The sequence below is a fragment of the Panthera leo genome, chromosome C1 (assembly GCF_018350215.1).
Source record: "Panthera leo isolate Ple1 chromosome C1, P.leo_Ple1_pat1.1, whole genome shotgun sequence".
Classification (NCBI taxonomy): Eukaryota; Metazoa; Chordata; class Mammalia; order Carnivora; family Felidae; genus Panthera; species Panthera leo.
Window position 1 is genome coordinate 105,102,025 of NC_056686.1, and position 11,362 is coordinate 105,113,386.

Here is an 11,362-nt window from a genome sequence, read left to right on the forward strand (position 1 = left end):
GCATTGGTTAACATTTTGACATGTGTACCTATTGCTTTGTGCAGCAGCCCTCTTCTAAAGTGCTCTACATGTATTTATTTAATTCTCACAATAGCTTATAATATAAACACTATTATTACCTCTTGTTTCAACAATGAGGAAACCAAGCACAGAAGGGTTGAAACAATTGCCCAGGTCACACAGCAGACTGGAATTCTAGTCTAAGAAGTCTGTCTTGGGGCGTCTCAGTGGCTCAGTCGGTTGAGTATCAGATTTCCGCAGGTCATGATCTCACTGTTTGTAGCTTCGAGCCCCATGCCTCACTCCCATTGAGCTCTGTGCTGACCGCTCAGATCCTGGAGCCTGCTTTGGATTCTGTGTCTCTCTCTCTCTGCCCCTTCCCCTCTCACTCTCTGTCTCTTGAAAATGAACAAATGTAATAAAACAAGTTAAAATTTAAAAAATAGTAATAATAAAATAAAAAATAAATAAAATAAAATAAAATAAAATAAAATAAAATAAAATAAAAAAGAAAATGAACAAACGTCAAAAAAAAAATCATCTAAGAAGTCTGACTCCAGGACCTTTGCTTATAATCACCATGCTGAAACTGAGTCCAGTTTTCCAGGTTTCCAAGGAATTACAGAATGCTCAGTTAAATCACAATTTCAGATAAACCACAAATAATTTGTTGACATAAGTATCTCCCATGAAACAGTTGGGTCAGACTTAATACCAACAAATTATTTGTCGTTTACCTGAAATTCTAATTTAACTGGGTATCCTGTATTTTTATTAAGTCTGGCAGCCTTGTTTTACAAGGCATTTTTCTCTGCCAAATGACATCACACATATTACCTAATTTAATCCTCCCTGTAAGGCTATTCTCAGGTGTCTAGGATGTCCCCTCCATACACTTCTCCCAATATTCCCATTTTTAAAAATGTTTTTTAATGTGCCCAGCCCCTGCTTGACCTATCTAGGGAGGCAGGAAGGAAACAGCTCCTAGGTAGACCCCAGGGAGCTGACTGGGAGTTAGTTTCCAGTGACTGCCTGCTCAGGAGCCCCTCAGGCTCCCCAAGGCTGTTTACCTGCTGTTCCCTGCACTGACGACTTTGACCCCAGCTGCCAGGGTTGCATCACTTACAGCTACAACATCTCTGGCAGGCAAAAGGCAACAGAAGCAATCTAAGACACAGGGACCCAGGGAGCCTCTCCCATCTCCCTGTTGCCTTTTGGGAGTATGATGCTCCTGTCCACAGGGAACACCCTTTGCATTTTTCTCTCTTGACTCTGCTGATCTGTTCCCCACCCTCTAATACCTGTGTTCTTCCTTCCCCACAGATATAAACAGTCCCCTGGCCCTTCCCAGCCAGGCTGGCTGGCTCTGATAAGGCAGTAGTAGTCAGGGACTTTGGGGGTTAGGAACCCTTCTGGGGTGCAGGCTGGGGTGCCCTGCTGGTATGTGCCCCAACAGGTTTTTCTCTATCAGCCTCAAAATCAGCCTAGAGCCTGTCTGACCTGTCCCCCCAGAGAGCTGGAGCCAGAGGCAGAGCCAGGTCAGAAGCTGGATTTAGAGACTAGGTTTGTACGGTCCCTCCTGGCCCCACAGGGAGAGCAAGGCACAAGGCGTCTTGTGTCTTCTCAACTGCTGAGAGGCTGAGAGGCTGAGCAGGCCTCCATGGGCTGAGGCTGGGGCCCCTGGGAGGAAAGATGTTCTGTGGGGAGGGGTTTACACGGGGGACCAGGTACAGGTTGGTCCTCTCCCACATTTGGGAGGGGCCAGAGCTAGAGGCGACAGCTGGGCTGGGCTGCCAGGGAGGTCATCTGACTGGCTGCCCGGCCTGGGCTGACACGCCCCTTCTCCTCTAGCAGGCCACACAGAAGCTGGTGTCCACACAGGCAGCCGCCAGGCTGTGACGACTGCCACCTCGCCTCCAGCACCTCTGGGTAAGCACTGGAACCTGGGCCCTCGTGTTGGAGGAGGTGGGGAAATCTGGATGATCCCATGGGAGAGGGAGAAAGGAGTTTTCCTTTTCTAGTGTGGGTGCTTGCTCCCTTGTCTAGGCATCCAAGTGCCCGCAAGAACACATATATATATCAGCTCAGAGAGTGCACCTACTGACCTAAAGATCCCTGCCAGAGACGCCAAGGGTGAAAGGCCAAAGGTGAAAGGCCGGCGGCAGACAGGTAGCCTGGGGGGGCAGGGAACAGGGGCTGACTTGTGGGCTGGGGCTGAAGGTGAGGAGGTGTTTTAGGAGTTGTTATCTCCCACCCCACATACTTAAACCTACCACCTTGCCTCCCCTGCGCCACCCCAGGAACACCTAGCCAGTCTACGGGAAGGAAGGGATGTGGCTCTCAGAAGGGGGTCATGCACCTGAGTCCAAAGTTTGGGAGCCATGGAGTCAGGGAGGATTTGTTGAGGGCTAGCTCCAGCAGCATTCCTGACCAGTCCTTGCTTCCTGAAAGAGGGGTGAGAGCTGGGGAAGAAGGGGGCTCCCCTCCTACCCTTCCACTTGTGCTCTCAAAGCTGCCAAGCAAGTCAATACTCTCTTTTTCTGCAAAAGGGGAAAGAAAGCATGGGAGGTGAGCCCCGGGGTCTGGGGGTCATAAAGAGGCCCAAAGGGCCAGAAGGCTCTCCTCAGTTGGCTCCCATTTCCCTCCCTGGCATAGCCAGTGACACCATGTCTGTGACCAGTGGGAAGACAAGACCATCCCTGATCCAGGAGATCCTCAGCCACCTGGGCCTTGCCAACAAGGTAGGGGCTGTAATGGTTGGAATCATTGTTGGTGTATCAACTGCAGGGCGATGAGAGGATGGGGGACAGGAAAAGGGAGAGCAGGCCCTGAGACTCTGCCAAGGGCCGGGTTAAGGCTCTGGGGTAAGCGTGCACAGACCTGCGATGCTCCCCCCAACCCCTCACCACTCGTGCTCTTATAGACTGCAGCTTGGGGGACCCTGGGCACCCTCAGGACATTCTTGAGCTTCAGCGTGGACAAGGATGTGCAGAGGCTGCTGAGGGCAATTGCAAGCCAAGGTGAGCCCTTCTCCCTCTGCACCTGGGGCTCTTCCCTACAGGAACCAGTCTGCAGACCAAGAAGGAGCCAGGAAGGAGGAAGTGATGTTGTTCAATAAACGTTTGTGGAATGCCTTAATTCTTGCCCGTCAAGTACCGTGGTGGGTGTGTGGTTCCTATTTTCAGGACACTGCCATGAGGTAAGGCTTATTTCCATTTTACAGATGAGGAAACAGTGAGACAAAAGGGCTGGCCCGAGGTCACATGGCTCACGACGGCAGGGCCGGGCCGGGAATCTAATCCAAGTCTGTGATCCCCAGAGCCATCTCTCCCCCAGCATACCAGGCCACCTACACCTAATTCAGGGCCAGGTTCGCATGCCATTTTGGCATCTTATTCGCATCTTCTCGAGGCCAAATGGAAGTTGGGGTGACGCAGCCCCTGCCCCTGTCTTTCACGGCCCTTTCCTAGATCTCCATCTCTCCTCCTCTGGAGGCTTCCAGCATGAGGAGGAAGGGGATTCCCCCCCCCCCCCCCCGTAAAGACTCAGCTGGGTTGTGACCAGCTGATGGCCCAGCCCTCACCTCTGTTCAGGTGTGGACCGCAGCACCATCGTGGGTGTGCTGACCAATCGGAGTAGGGAACAAAGACAGCTCATCTCTCGAGCCTTCCAGGAGCGCACTCAACAGGTGAGGCCACTGACTTCCCAGGAGCAGTGGACTGGGGTGAGAGGCCCCCCCGAAATCTTGGGGTGCAGCAGTAGCAGCTGGAGGTGGGGTGGCTGGTGCTTCTGGCCTTAGATAAAAGCCAGCCAGATATTCCAAATGTCCCCCATGCCTCAGGGACCTCCCCCTCATATCTTCTCCTCTGCCATGGGGCCATTTATCACAGGACCTGGTGAAGTCCCTGCAGGCAGCACTCTCTGGCAACCTCGAGAGGATGGTGATGGCTTTGCTGCAGCCTGCAGCCCATTTCGATGCCCAGGAATTGAGGACAGCTCTGAAGGTACCGGAAGAGGCTCTCTGGGTTTCTAGGAAATGAGGACACCATTGAAGGGAGGAGAGGGTTCACTGCCTGGCCTTTGCCCACTCCAGAGGTGTCCACTTGGCAGAGGCCCCCTTTAAACAACCCATATTGACCCTTAGAAGGACAAGGGGTCAGCCTCTGCTCTCTGCCATACTGCCGACATGGCCCAGTCTCAGAGTGGCCTCCCAATTTCCCACAGAACCCAGGTTCCACTGAGGATGTGGCTGTGGAAATTCTTGCTACCCGAAGCCCACCCCAGCTGCAAGAGTGCCTGACAGTCTACAAACATAGTAAGAGCACGTAAGGAACATGGGGTGGGGATGGGGTGGGTGACAGGTTAGGTGAGCCCTCTTGGAACCTGTCTGCCTCAGAGCTTTTCCCTTGGGGTCTCTCCCCCCACCCACCCTTACCAGTTCTCAGTCTCCCCAGGGTAAGAGCCAGATGTGATCATTAAAGAAAGAGAAGCAGTGATTAACCATCTTAGTCTGGGGCCCCAGGGCGGATCCCAAGGTAATGACAATGTTGGGCACATGACAGCCCCAAGGGTGCCCATGTCATCTTCTCAACCCCTTCCTGATTCTGCCATCATATCACATCCCAGACTGAATGGAACCTTGCTACAGCTGAGGTGGGGGGGGGGGTACTTCTCCCTAAGTCATGAGTATTACCCCTCAGGCCCTTGCTTGGCTGCCACATGGCTCACCCACTAATTGCTGACTGGCCTTTTCTCACCATCTTAGCAAGCCCCCCCCTTTTTCTTGCTTTCCCCAATTTTCCTTTGATGTCCATTCTTGGCCTGTCTTAATCCCTCTCCTACCTCTTTCACTTCTTGCTTCTGTCTTTCTTTTCCCTTCTCTTTTGTCTTTCACGTCTTCACATCTTTCCTCCCGGATCACTTCTCTGTGCTGCCAGTGAGAGGACCGGGCCCTAGCCATCTGGCCTCATAATGTAGGTTTCCCTATCCCCCTTGACTACCTGGCTACTACTTGAATCACAGACGCCTCCTGCCCAGGGCAGGTTGGCTCCTGGAGATAAGGCTACTCCACTAAGTAGGGCATGGGTTACTCACAGTTTAGGGATGTTTTCAGGGTACCCACGATGGTGTTTCTGCCTTACATCCTGGGAACTACCAGCCATCAAGCTACCCCAAGCAGGGGCTGGCAGTAGGCACAGTGGGTTGGGCATTTGACAGAATATCTACACTGGAAAAAATTGGGAGGATTCAGAGAGCTCCTGACCCTACCCCAGATTTCCAGATGGAGGTGGAGAAGGACATCAAATCTGAGACCAGTGGCATCTTGCGGGACCTGCTCCTGGCCCTGGCCAAGGTGAGGAGGACTGGCCTGCAGAAGAGGGGGACTGGCCTGGCAGTTATACTGCCAGGGAAGGGGCTGGGGTGGGGTGGGGAGCATTGCAATGGTATAATTAAGGAGAGAAGGCTTTGGGAGGAGAACAGGCTGGGGTCAGTTTGCCTGGAGGTAAAAAGCTACCCCTCAAAGAGTCCTCCTGAGAGAGTTTCTCATAGGGGGCCCGTGAGAGCTATTCTGGAATCATTGACTACAACCTGGTGGAGGACGATGTCCAGGTGAGCAGGGGTGAGGAGTCTGCACAGCCACGCACGTAAGACACCCTCCCCCACCATATCCTAGAGCCAGTGACCTATGTACCCACTTGTCCTGCAGACCTCTCCTTGCCTGGGGGAAGGAGTCCTTAGTGACATGTGAGGACATGACCTGTTGGGTAGTAACCATCTGAAGCCTTTTCACTCCTTTAGCCTCTGACTCCTGAACTCCCAGGAAGTGAGCCCGTCACGGATGACCGTTCTCTTGGGCATTTGGGTGGGGGAACCCTCCTCACACCTTTCCTTGTAGATCATTGAATTCCTTGAGTGCCAGGATTTCCCCAAATTGGGGAACTGAGCTGTCAGGGCAGAGCCCCTGTCTTAGCCCTATTCCTTTTTGTTTGCTTGTTTTAACCATAAATAAAAGTAACTACTTTACACTTTCAAATAAGCATTTCTACTCTGAATCCTGTTCCCATCATCATGATGATGGATTCTGGGAACATCGCAACCGTGGCTCCCCAGCCCCCAAACAAGGATCCTGATTTACTCCTCCCTCCCAGGCATTAAAGCAGGCTGAAGGGCCCGGCACAGAGGGCACATGGGTCATAATATTCACGCAGAGAAATCCTGAACACCTTGTCCGAGGTACACATGGGACGTCTGGTCCTCCCAGCTTACTCTAATGATGACTTTGGCTGAGGAAAGTGGGGAGGGCTCATCCTTCTCTGTGATAATCACCCCCTGCTCTCATTTATCTTTCTGACTACTTCCCACACACACCACAAGTGTTCGATCAGTACCAGCGGTGCAGTGGGCACGAGCTAGAGAAGACCATCCAGAACATTTTCCACGGAGATGACCAGGCGGCTCTGCTCAGCCTAGGTAGGACCTGCTCAGGACATGTGGGGTAGGGTGCTCACCTGGCGTGGGGAGCCATCTCCCCACTGTTCTCTCCTTGCTTGCAGTCTCCGTGATCAAGAACACACCGCTGTACTTTGCTGATAAACTCCATCAAGCCCTCCAGGTGAGACGGACACTTCTTTTCCCTCCCTTTGGAACAAAAACCGGGGTGGGGTGGCAGGGAGGACTACTTTTGGGCAACAGAGAGGAAGTTTCACGCTTTTGCTAATGTAACAATCTCATACTTGTTTTATAATCATAAAGCCGCTCTCTTTTCCTAGGTTTACTAACTGTCTTGTCAATAGCAGAGGATTGAGCTGTGGTTAGAGCTAAATTAGTTGAAGCAAAAGAGCACTAAGGCTAAAATTTTGGCCTAATTGGTGTCTAGATGGCCAAACATAGATATAAATTTGCTCTAGAAGACAGCATCTTGTCCAATTTCAGTGGTGGCCAGAATTATGATGGTGATAATGCTAGCAAGAATGGTGACAAGAGCCAGCATTTCTTGGGTGCTCATTGTGTCCCAGGGCCTATGCTGAGCTTGTGACACACATTTCAATGAATCTTCATGGCCACATTCCATCCCTGTTTTATAGATGAAAAAATTGAGGTACAGAGAGACTAAGTTCTTTGCCCAAGGTCACACAGCTAATAAATCATACAGCCTTCCTACAAAACACATATGTTAACACATAACACTGTATGTTAACTCTACTGGAATTTAAACACAATTAAACACACATACACACACACAATGGTCCCAGAGGACATTTAACTGCCATGTGTCAAATCATAGTCTATACCATAGGTGTTGGTCTATACTATAAGCTATACCATAAGAGTTCTTAGCATCCAGGACCACCTTTTCCACTCTGGTCAGACTTTGTTCCATATTATCCACACTTAAATTGGTGATGTTGGTTTGAGTAATTTAATAAACAGAATCCAATCATTCTACTCACTGAGCTAGGTCTCCTATTAGTATAAATGTCCCCTGAAACCTATAAATAAAAAAACTCACCCCAATTCTTAAGAAGATAAAAGCAGTTATCATTTTGGTAGATGGCATAGCTTCATGAGGACTGTTTGAGAAACCATCATGCCTTATTGACAGCTATTCAAAAGACAGTACGTATATGCCCTTATTTTATCATCAATGGAGATTTCCATTGTATTTATCCCATGAAGTCTGTACTATTGTATTGAGCCAACACTAAGACCGATTTGAAGAGTTGTGGTTATCTAAATTCTTGTTATAAAAACAAATTTGAATCCTAGCAGTAAATGATTGTAATGTATTTAGACTATAGGACCCATACTCTTGGATGTAAATGCCACGTTGACCCTTAGAAGTAGAAGTCAAAAAATAATATAGGCCTGTTTTTCTGAAAACTTTTTTATTTTTTATTTTTTTAAAAATTTTAAGTTTATTTATTTATTTTGATAGAGAAAGTACCAGTCGGGGAGGGGCAGAGAGAGGGAGAGAGAGAATCCCAAGTAAGCTGTGCACTGTCAGCGTGGAGCTCGATGCGGGGCTCGAACCCACGAATCGCGAGATCATGACCTGTGCTGAAGTCAGATGCCTAACCACTGAGCCACCCAGGTGTCCTGAAAACTTTTTTTAAAAAGGAAAAACTCAATCAGATGCTTCTATCTTTTTTTTTTTTTTTTTTTTTTTTTTTTTCTTTTTGGAGCAGATGCTTCTATCTTATTCTCTTATGAGAAATATGTGAAAACATAGATTGTGACAAATATTTATTCAGAGAAATGACTTTCAGTGAAGGCTGATTCAGGAAAATTCGGACCAATATGAACCATACAATGAATTTTCATTAAAAGATCCTAGAGAAGGGGCAGGCACCTTGGTGGCTCAGTCGGTTAAGCATCTGACTTCAGCTCAGGTGATGATCTCATGTTTTGTGGGCTCAAGCCCACCGTTGGGCTCTGTGCTGACAGATGGGAGCCTGGATCCTGCTTCCGATTCTGTGTTCCCTCTCTCTGCCCCTCCCCTGCTCCTGCTCTGTCTCTCAAAAATAAATAAATCAACATTAAAAAGAAAAGAAAAAACACAATCCTTTATCATAATACAAAATTGGTGATATATGAAATTTAAGATAAAGTAGCCACTAGGCACACTGACAATGAGATCATGAGTCCAGATGAAATATGGCATCCTGTTGTTACTTCCTCATTTTCCTTTCTATTTTTTTCATGGGAACTTATGATCTGTGTTGATGCCATAAGTATGGGTGTCAGGCAGTTCTGGGAAGGGTCTTATGAGTCAAGCAACAGGAAACTCTGGGAAAGGGGCTCATAGGAAATAGTGACCGCACCAGTGCACATTTTTTATTTAGAAATCTGTCATGGTTACACATTTATTATAATCAGTTATAATTCAATTTGATACTGTATTGTACCTCTGTTATTTCTAAACAGAATCCTCCATTACCTTCTTTAACCAAAAGGCAGGAGGCTTGGTACAGGTTTAGGAGGAAGAGAGTGATGCTGAACCCCAGGGGTCCAACCAGGAGAAACTGATAGATACAGATGAGGATGTGAGGTGGCCCTGGGAGGTCAGGATTCAAACCGGAAGGCACATGACCCTGCTCCCTATCAGAACCCCATCAACTCAGTTTGGGGATAGGCTGGGTATATGCTCCTTGGACATTCACTAAATTGGAAGTTATAAAGTTCCTGGCTTTCATGCTGTAAGTCTTTATAGGTAGCAAGTCTTTCCTATCCTTTTTATATTTTATATTTTTCATTTTTCCAAGTCTGGGTTTATTTCAAAATTATAAAGATTTGTATGTTATTTTTTATTACATATAATAGCACATATAATGCAATTATATGGATTTTATTACTTTATATGTATTTTATTACATAAAATACAAATACTTATTACATATAATAAACAATTTTTAGCTTAAAGTAAAAACTTTCACATTTAAAGTTTAAAAAAAAAGATATTGGGAAAAAATTAGAAAAAAAGGGGGGTCGGGCGCCTGGGTGGCTCAGTTGGTTAAGTGTCTGACTTTAGCTCAGGTCACCATCTCATGGCTTGTGAGTTCAAGCCCCACATCGGGCTCTATGCTGACAGCTCAGAGCCTGGAGCCTGCTTCAGATTCTGTGTCTCCCTCTCTCTCTGCCCTCCCCCACTACACTCTGTCTCTGTCTCTCAAAAATAAATAAACATTAAAAAAAATTTTTTTTAATAAGTAAAGCACGTACCAGCTAATGCACCAATACTTCCAAGGGTGTAAAACGCTGCAAAAAGCTTTATGCCACCAGGAAACCACAGCAATCCAGTTCCACGGATGGAGAAGAAAATGCTGCACGCGAATCGAATGAGAAACCATTTCAATCTGGTGTTGAAACTAAGGAACGAGGCATCCGGGACCTGTGTGGTCAGGCCCTGCTCCTGGGAATCCTGGCGGCTCAGGACCTTCTCCATGGCCCCGCTCCCCTGCAGCTTCCGATTTTTTTTTTTTTTTTTTTTTTTTTTTTTTTTTTTGAGTCCGTGCCTTTGGGGCTGCTCACCACTGAACTCTTGAGGAATGAGACTCTAAGCTAGAGGCCTGGCCAGGAACGGTGGGTACACGGCCAGAACAACACCTACCCCAACTGCTCCCAGAGACTCCTCTTTCCTGCTGCATCATCTTCCATGAGGATGGACAAAGAGACAAATTTTGCTCCTAGATAATGCACACATCTCTTTTCCCTGCACTTACACCTTGCTTCCCCTTTCTAGAGTAATTTACCTTGCCGTCCAGTCTCTGCTCTGTGAGAACCTTACTACCAACCTCTCTCCATTCTGTTTCACTCTCTACCAGGACATGGGGCCCAATTACCAAGTCCTGATGCGCATCCTTATCTCTCGAAGTGAGACTGACCTTCTAAGCATCCGAGCTGAGTTCAAAAAGAAATTTGGGAAGTCCCTCTACTCTTCTCTCCAGGTGAGACTTGGCTAGTTCTTGACCTGGAGCCTCAGAGCTTCACCCCTCACTGCCACTCTGCCCTCACTGCACACGGCAGAGTGTATTTACGCCCTTGGAGAACTCATGAGTCTTTGGTTAATTTAGTACAGAAATCTTGACATCAGATAGTTGTGGGCCAGCACAAGGGAGGAAACAGAGTGCCTGGGCCATGGTGGCAGTGGGGTCTTTCTAACACTTGACTTTCTTGTCTACAGGATGCAGTGAAAGGGGACTGCCGGTCTGCCCTACTAGCCCTGTGCAGGGCTGAAGACCTTTGAGACCTCCCTGCCCTCCCTGTTCCACCACAGACATTCAAGGATATGAGATCCCCATGTTTGGCTGGGCCTGCAGGAAACCAGCTGGGCTCCAAATAAGATAACCCCTCACTGAACACCACATGCTCCAGCTTCTTGTGGAGGCTAGAATTTGAAGTTTCTTTCAAGTCCCTTAATTTCTTCATCTCAAAGTGAGGTCTATATGTGGGTCCCCTAGCTCTGTCCTGGGTATAGACATCTCTTTGATGGTTTCTGCCCTATTCATCCTTCCAGTACCCTGGCCAAAACATCTCACTGATTCTTGAATTCTTTTGGCAAACTTCGCTGTTGTTTGTGTGCCCTGATTAGAGTTTGGGTGGAGCAGGACATGGGCTGGGAGGAGGTCTTGAAGTTGGAGGTGCCTTTGATGTGCACTTGCATATGCAACAGGGATCCTGTTTGACACTCCAGTGCTGCAGTAAGCAATAAGCCCCTCCCCTCAAGGTCCCCCCTTCCCCCCATTATTCTCTCTTCCCCAGGAAATTTCAGGCAAAGAAACAGAAACAGGAGCCAGAATGAGGTCAGAAATGGTCAGAAGTAGCAAAGAACCATCTGATCGCGCTGCCCTCCCCCGCCTGGAAA

At 48.2% G+C, this 11,362-nt stretch overlaps 1 protein-coding gene across 3 annotated transcripts; it reads left to right on the top strand.

Moving 5' to 3' along the window:
* The first annotated feature begins 996 nt into the window (after positions 1 to 996).
* Positions 997 to 11,047, top strand: ANXA9 (annexin A9). Of its 3 annotated transcripts, XM_042953890.1 has the most exons (15): positions 997 to 1,563; positions 1,852 to 1,929; positions 2,047 to 2,169; positions 2,656 to 2,741; positions 2,924 to 3,020; positions 3,594 to 3,688; positions 3,891 to 4,004; positions 4,225 to 4,315; positions 5,274 to 5,353; positions 5,551 to 5,610; positions 6,150 to 6,234; positions 6,376 to 6,471; positions 6,555 to 6,613; positions 10,323 to 10,445; positions 10,682 to 11,047. In XM_042953890.1, exons 4-15 carry the CDS (start codon positions 2,667 to 2,669, stop codon positions 10,742 to 10,744), a joined length of 1,038 nt encoding a protein of 345 aa, XP_042809824.1. In that variant the 5' UTR covers positions 997 to 1,563; positions 1,852 to 1,929; positions 2,047 to 2,169; positions 2,656 to 2,666; the 3' UTR covers positions 10,745 to 11,047. The 3 variants fall into 3 exon arrangements, with proteins under 3 accessions (XP_042809824.1, XP_042809825.1, XP_042809826.1); XM_042953891.1 differs by having other exon boundaries at positions 997 to 1,929; positions 2,047 to 2,147; XM_042953892.1 differs by lacking the exon at positions 2,047 to 2,169 and having other exon boundaries at positions 997 to 1,929.
* The last annotated feature ends 315 nt before the right edge of the window (positions 11,048 to 11,362 follow it).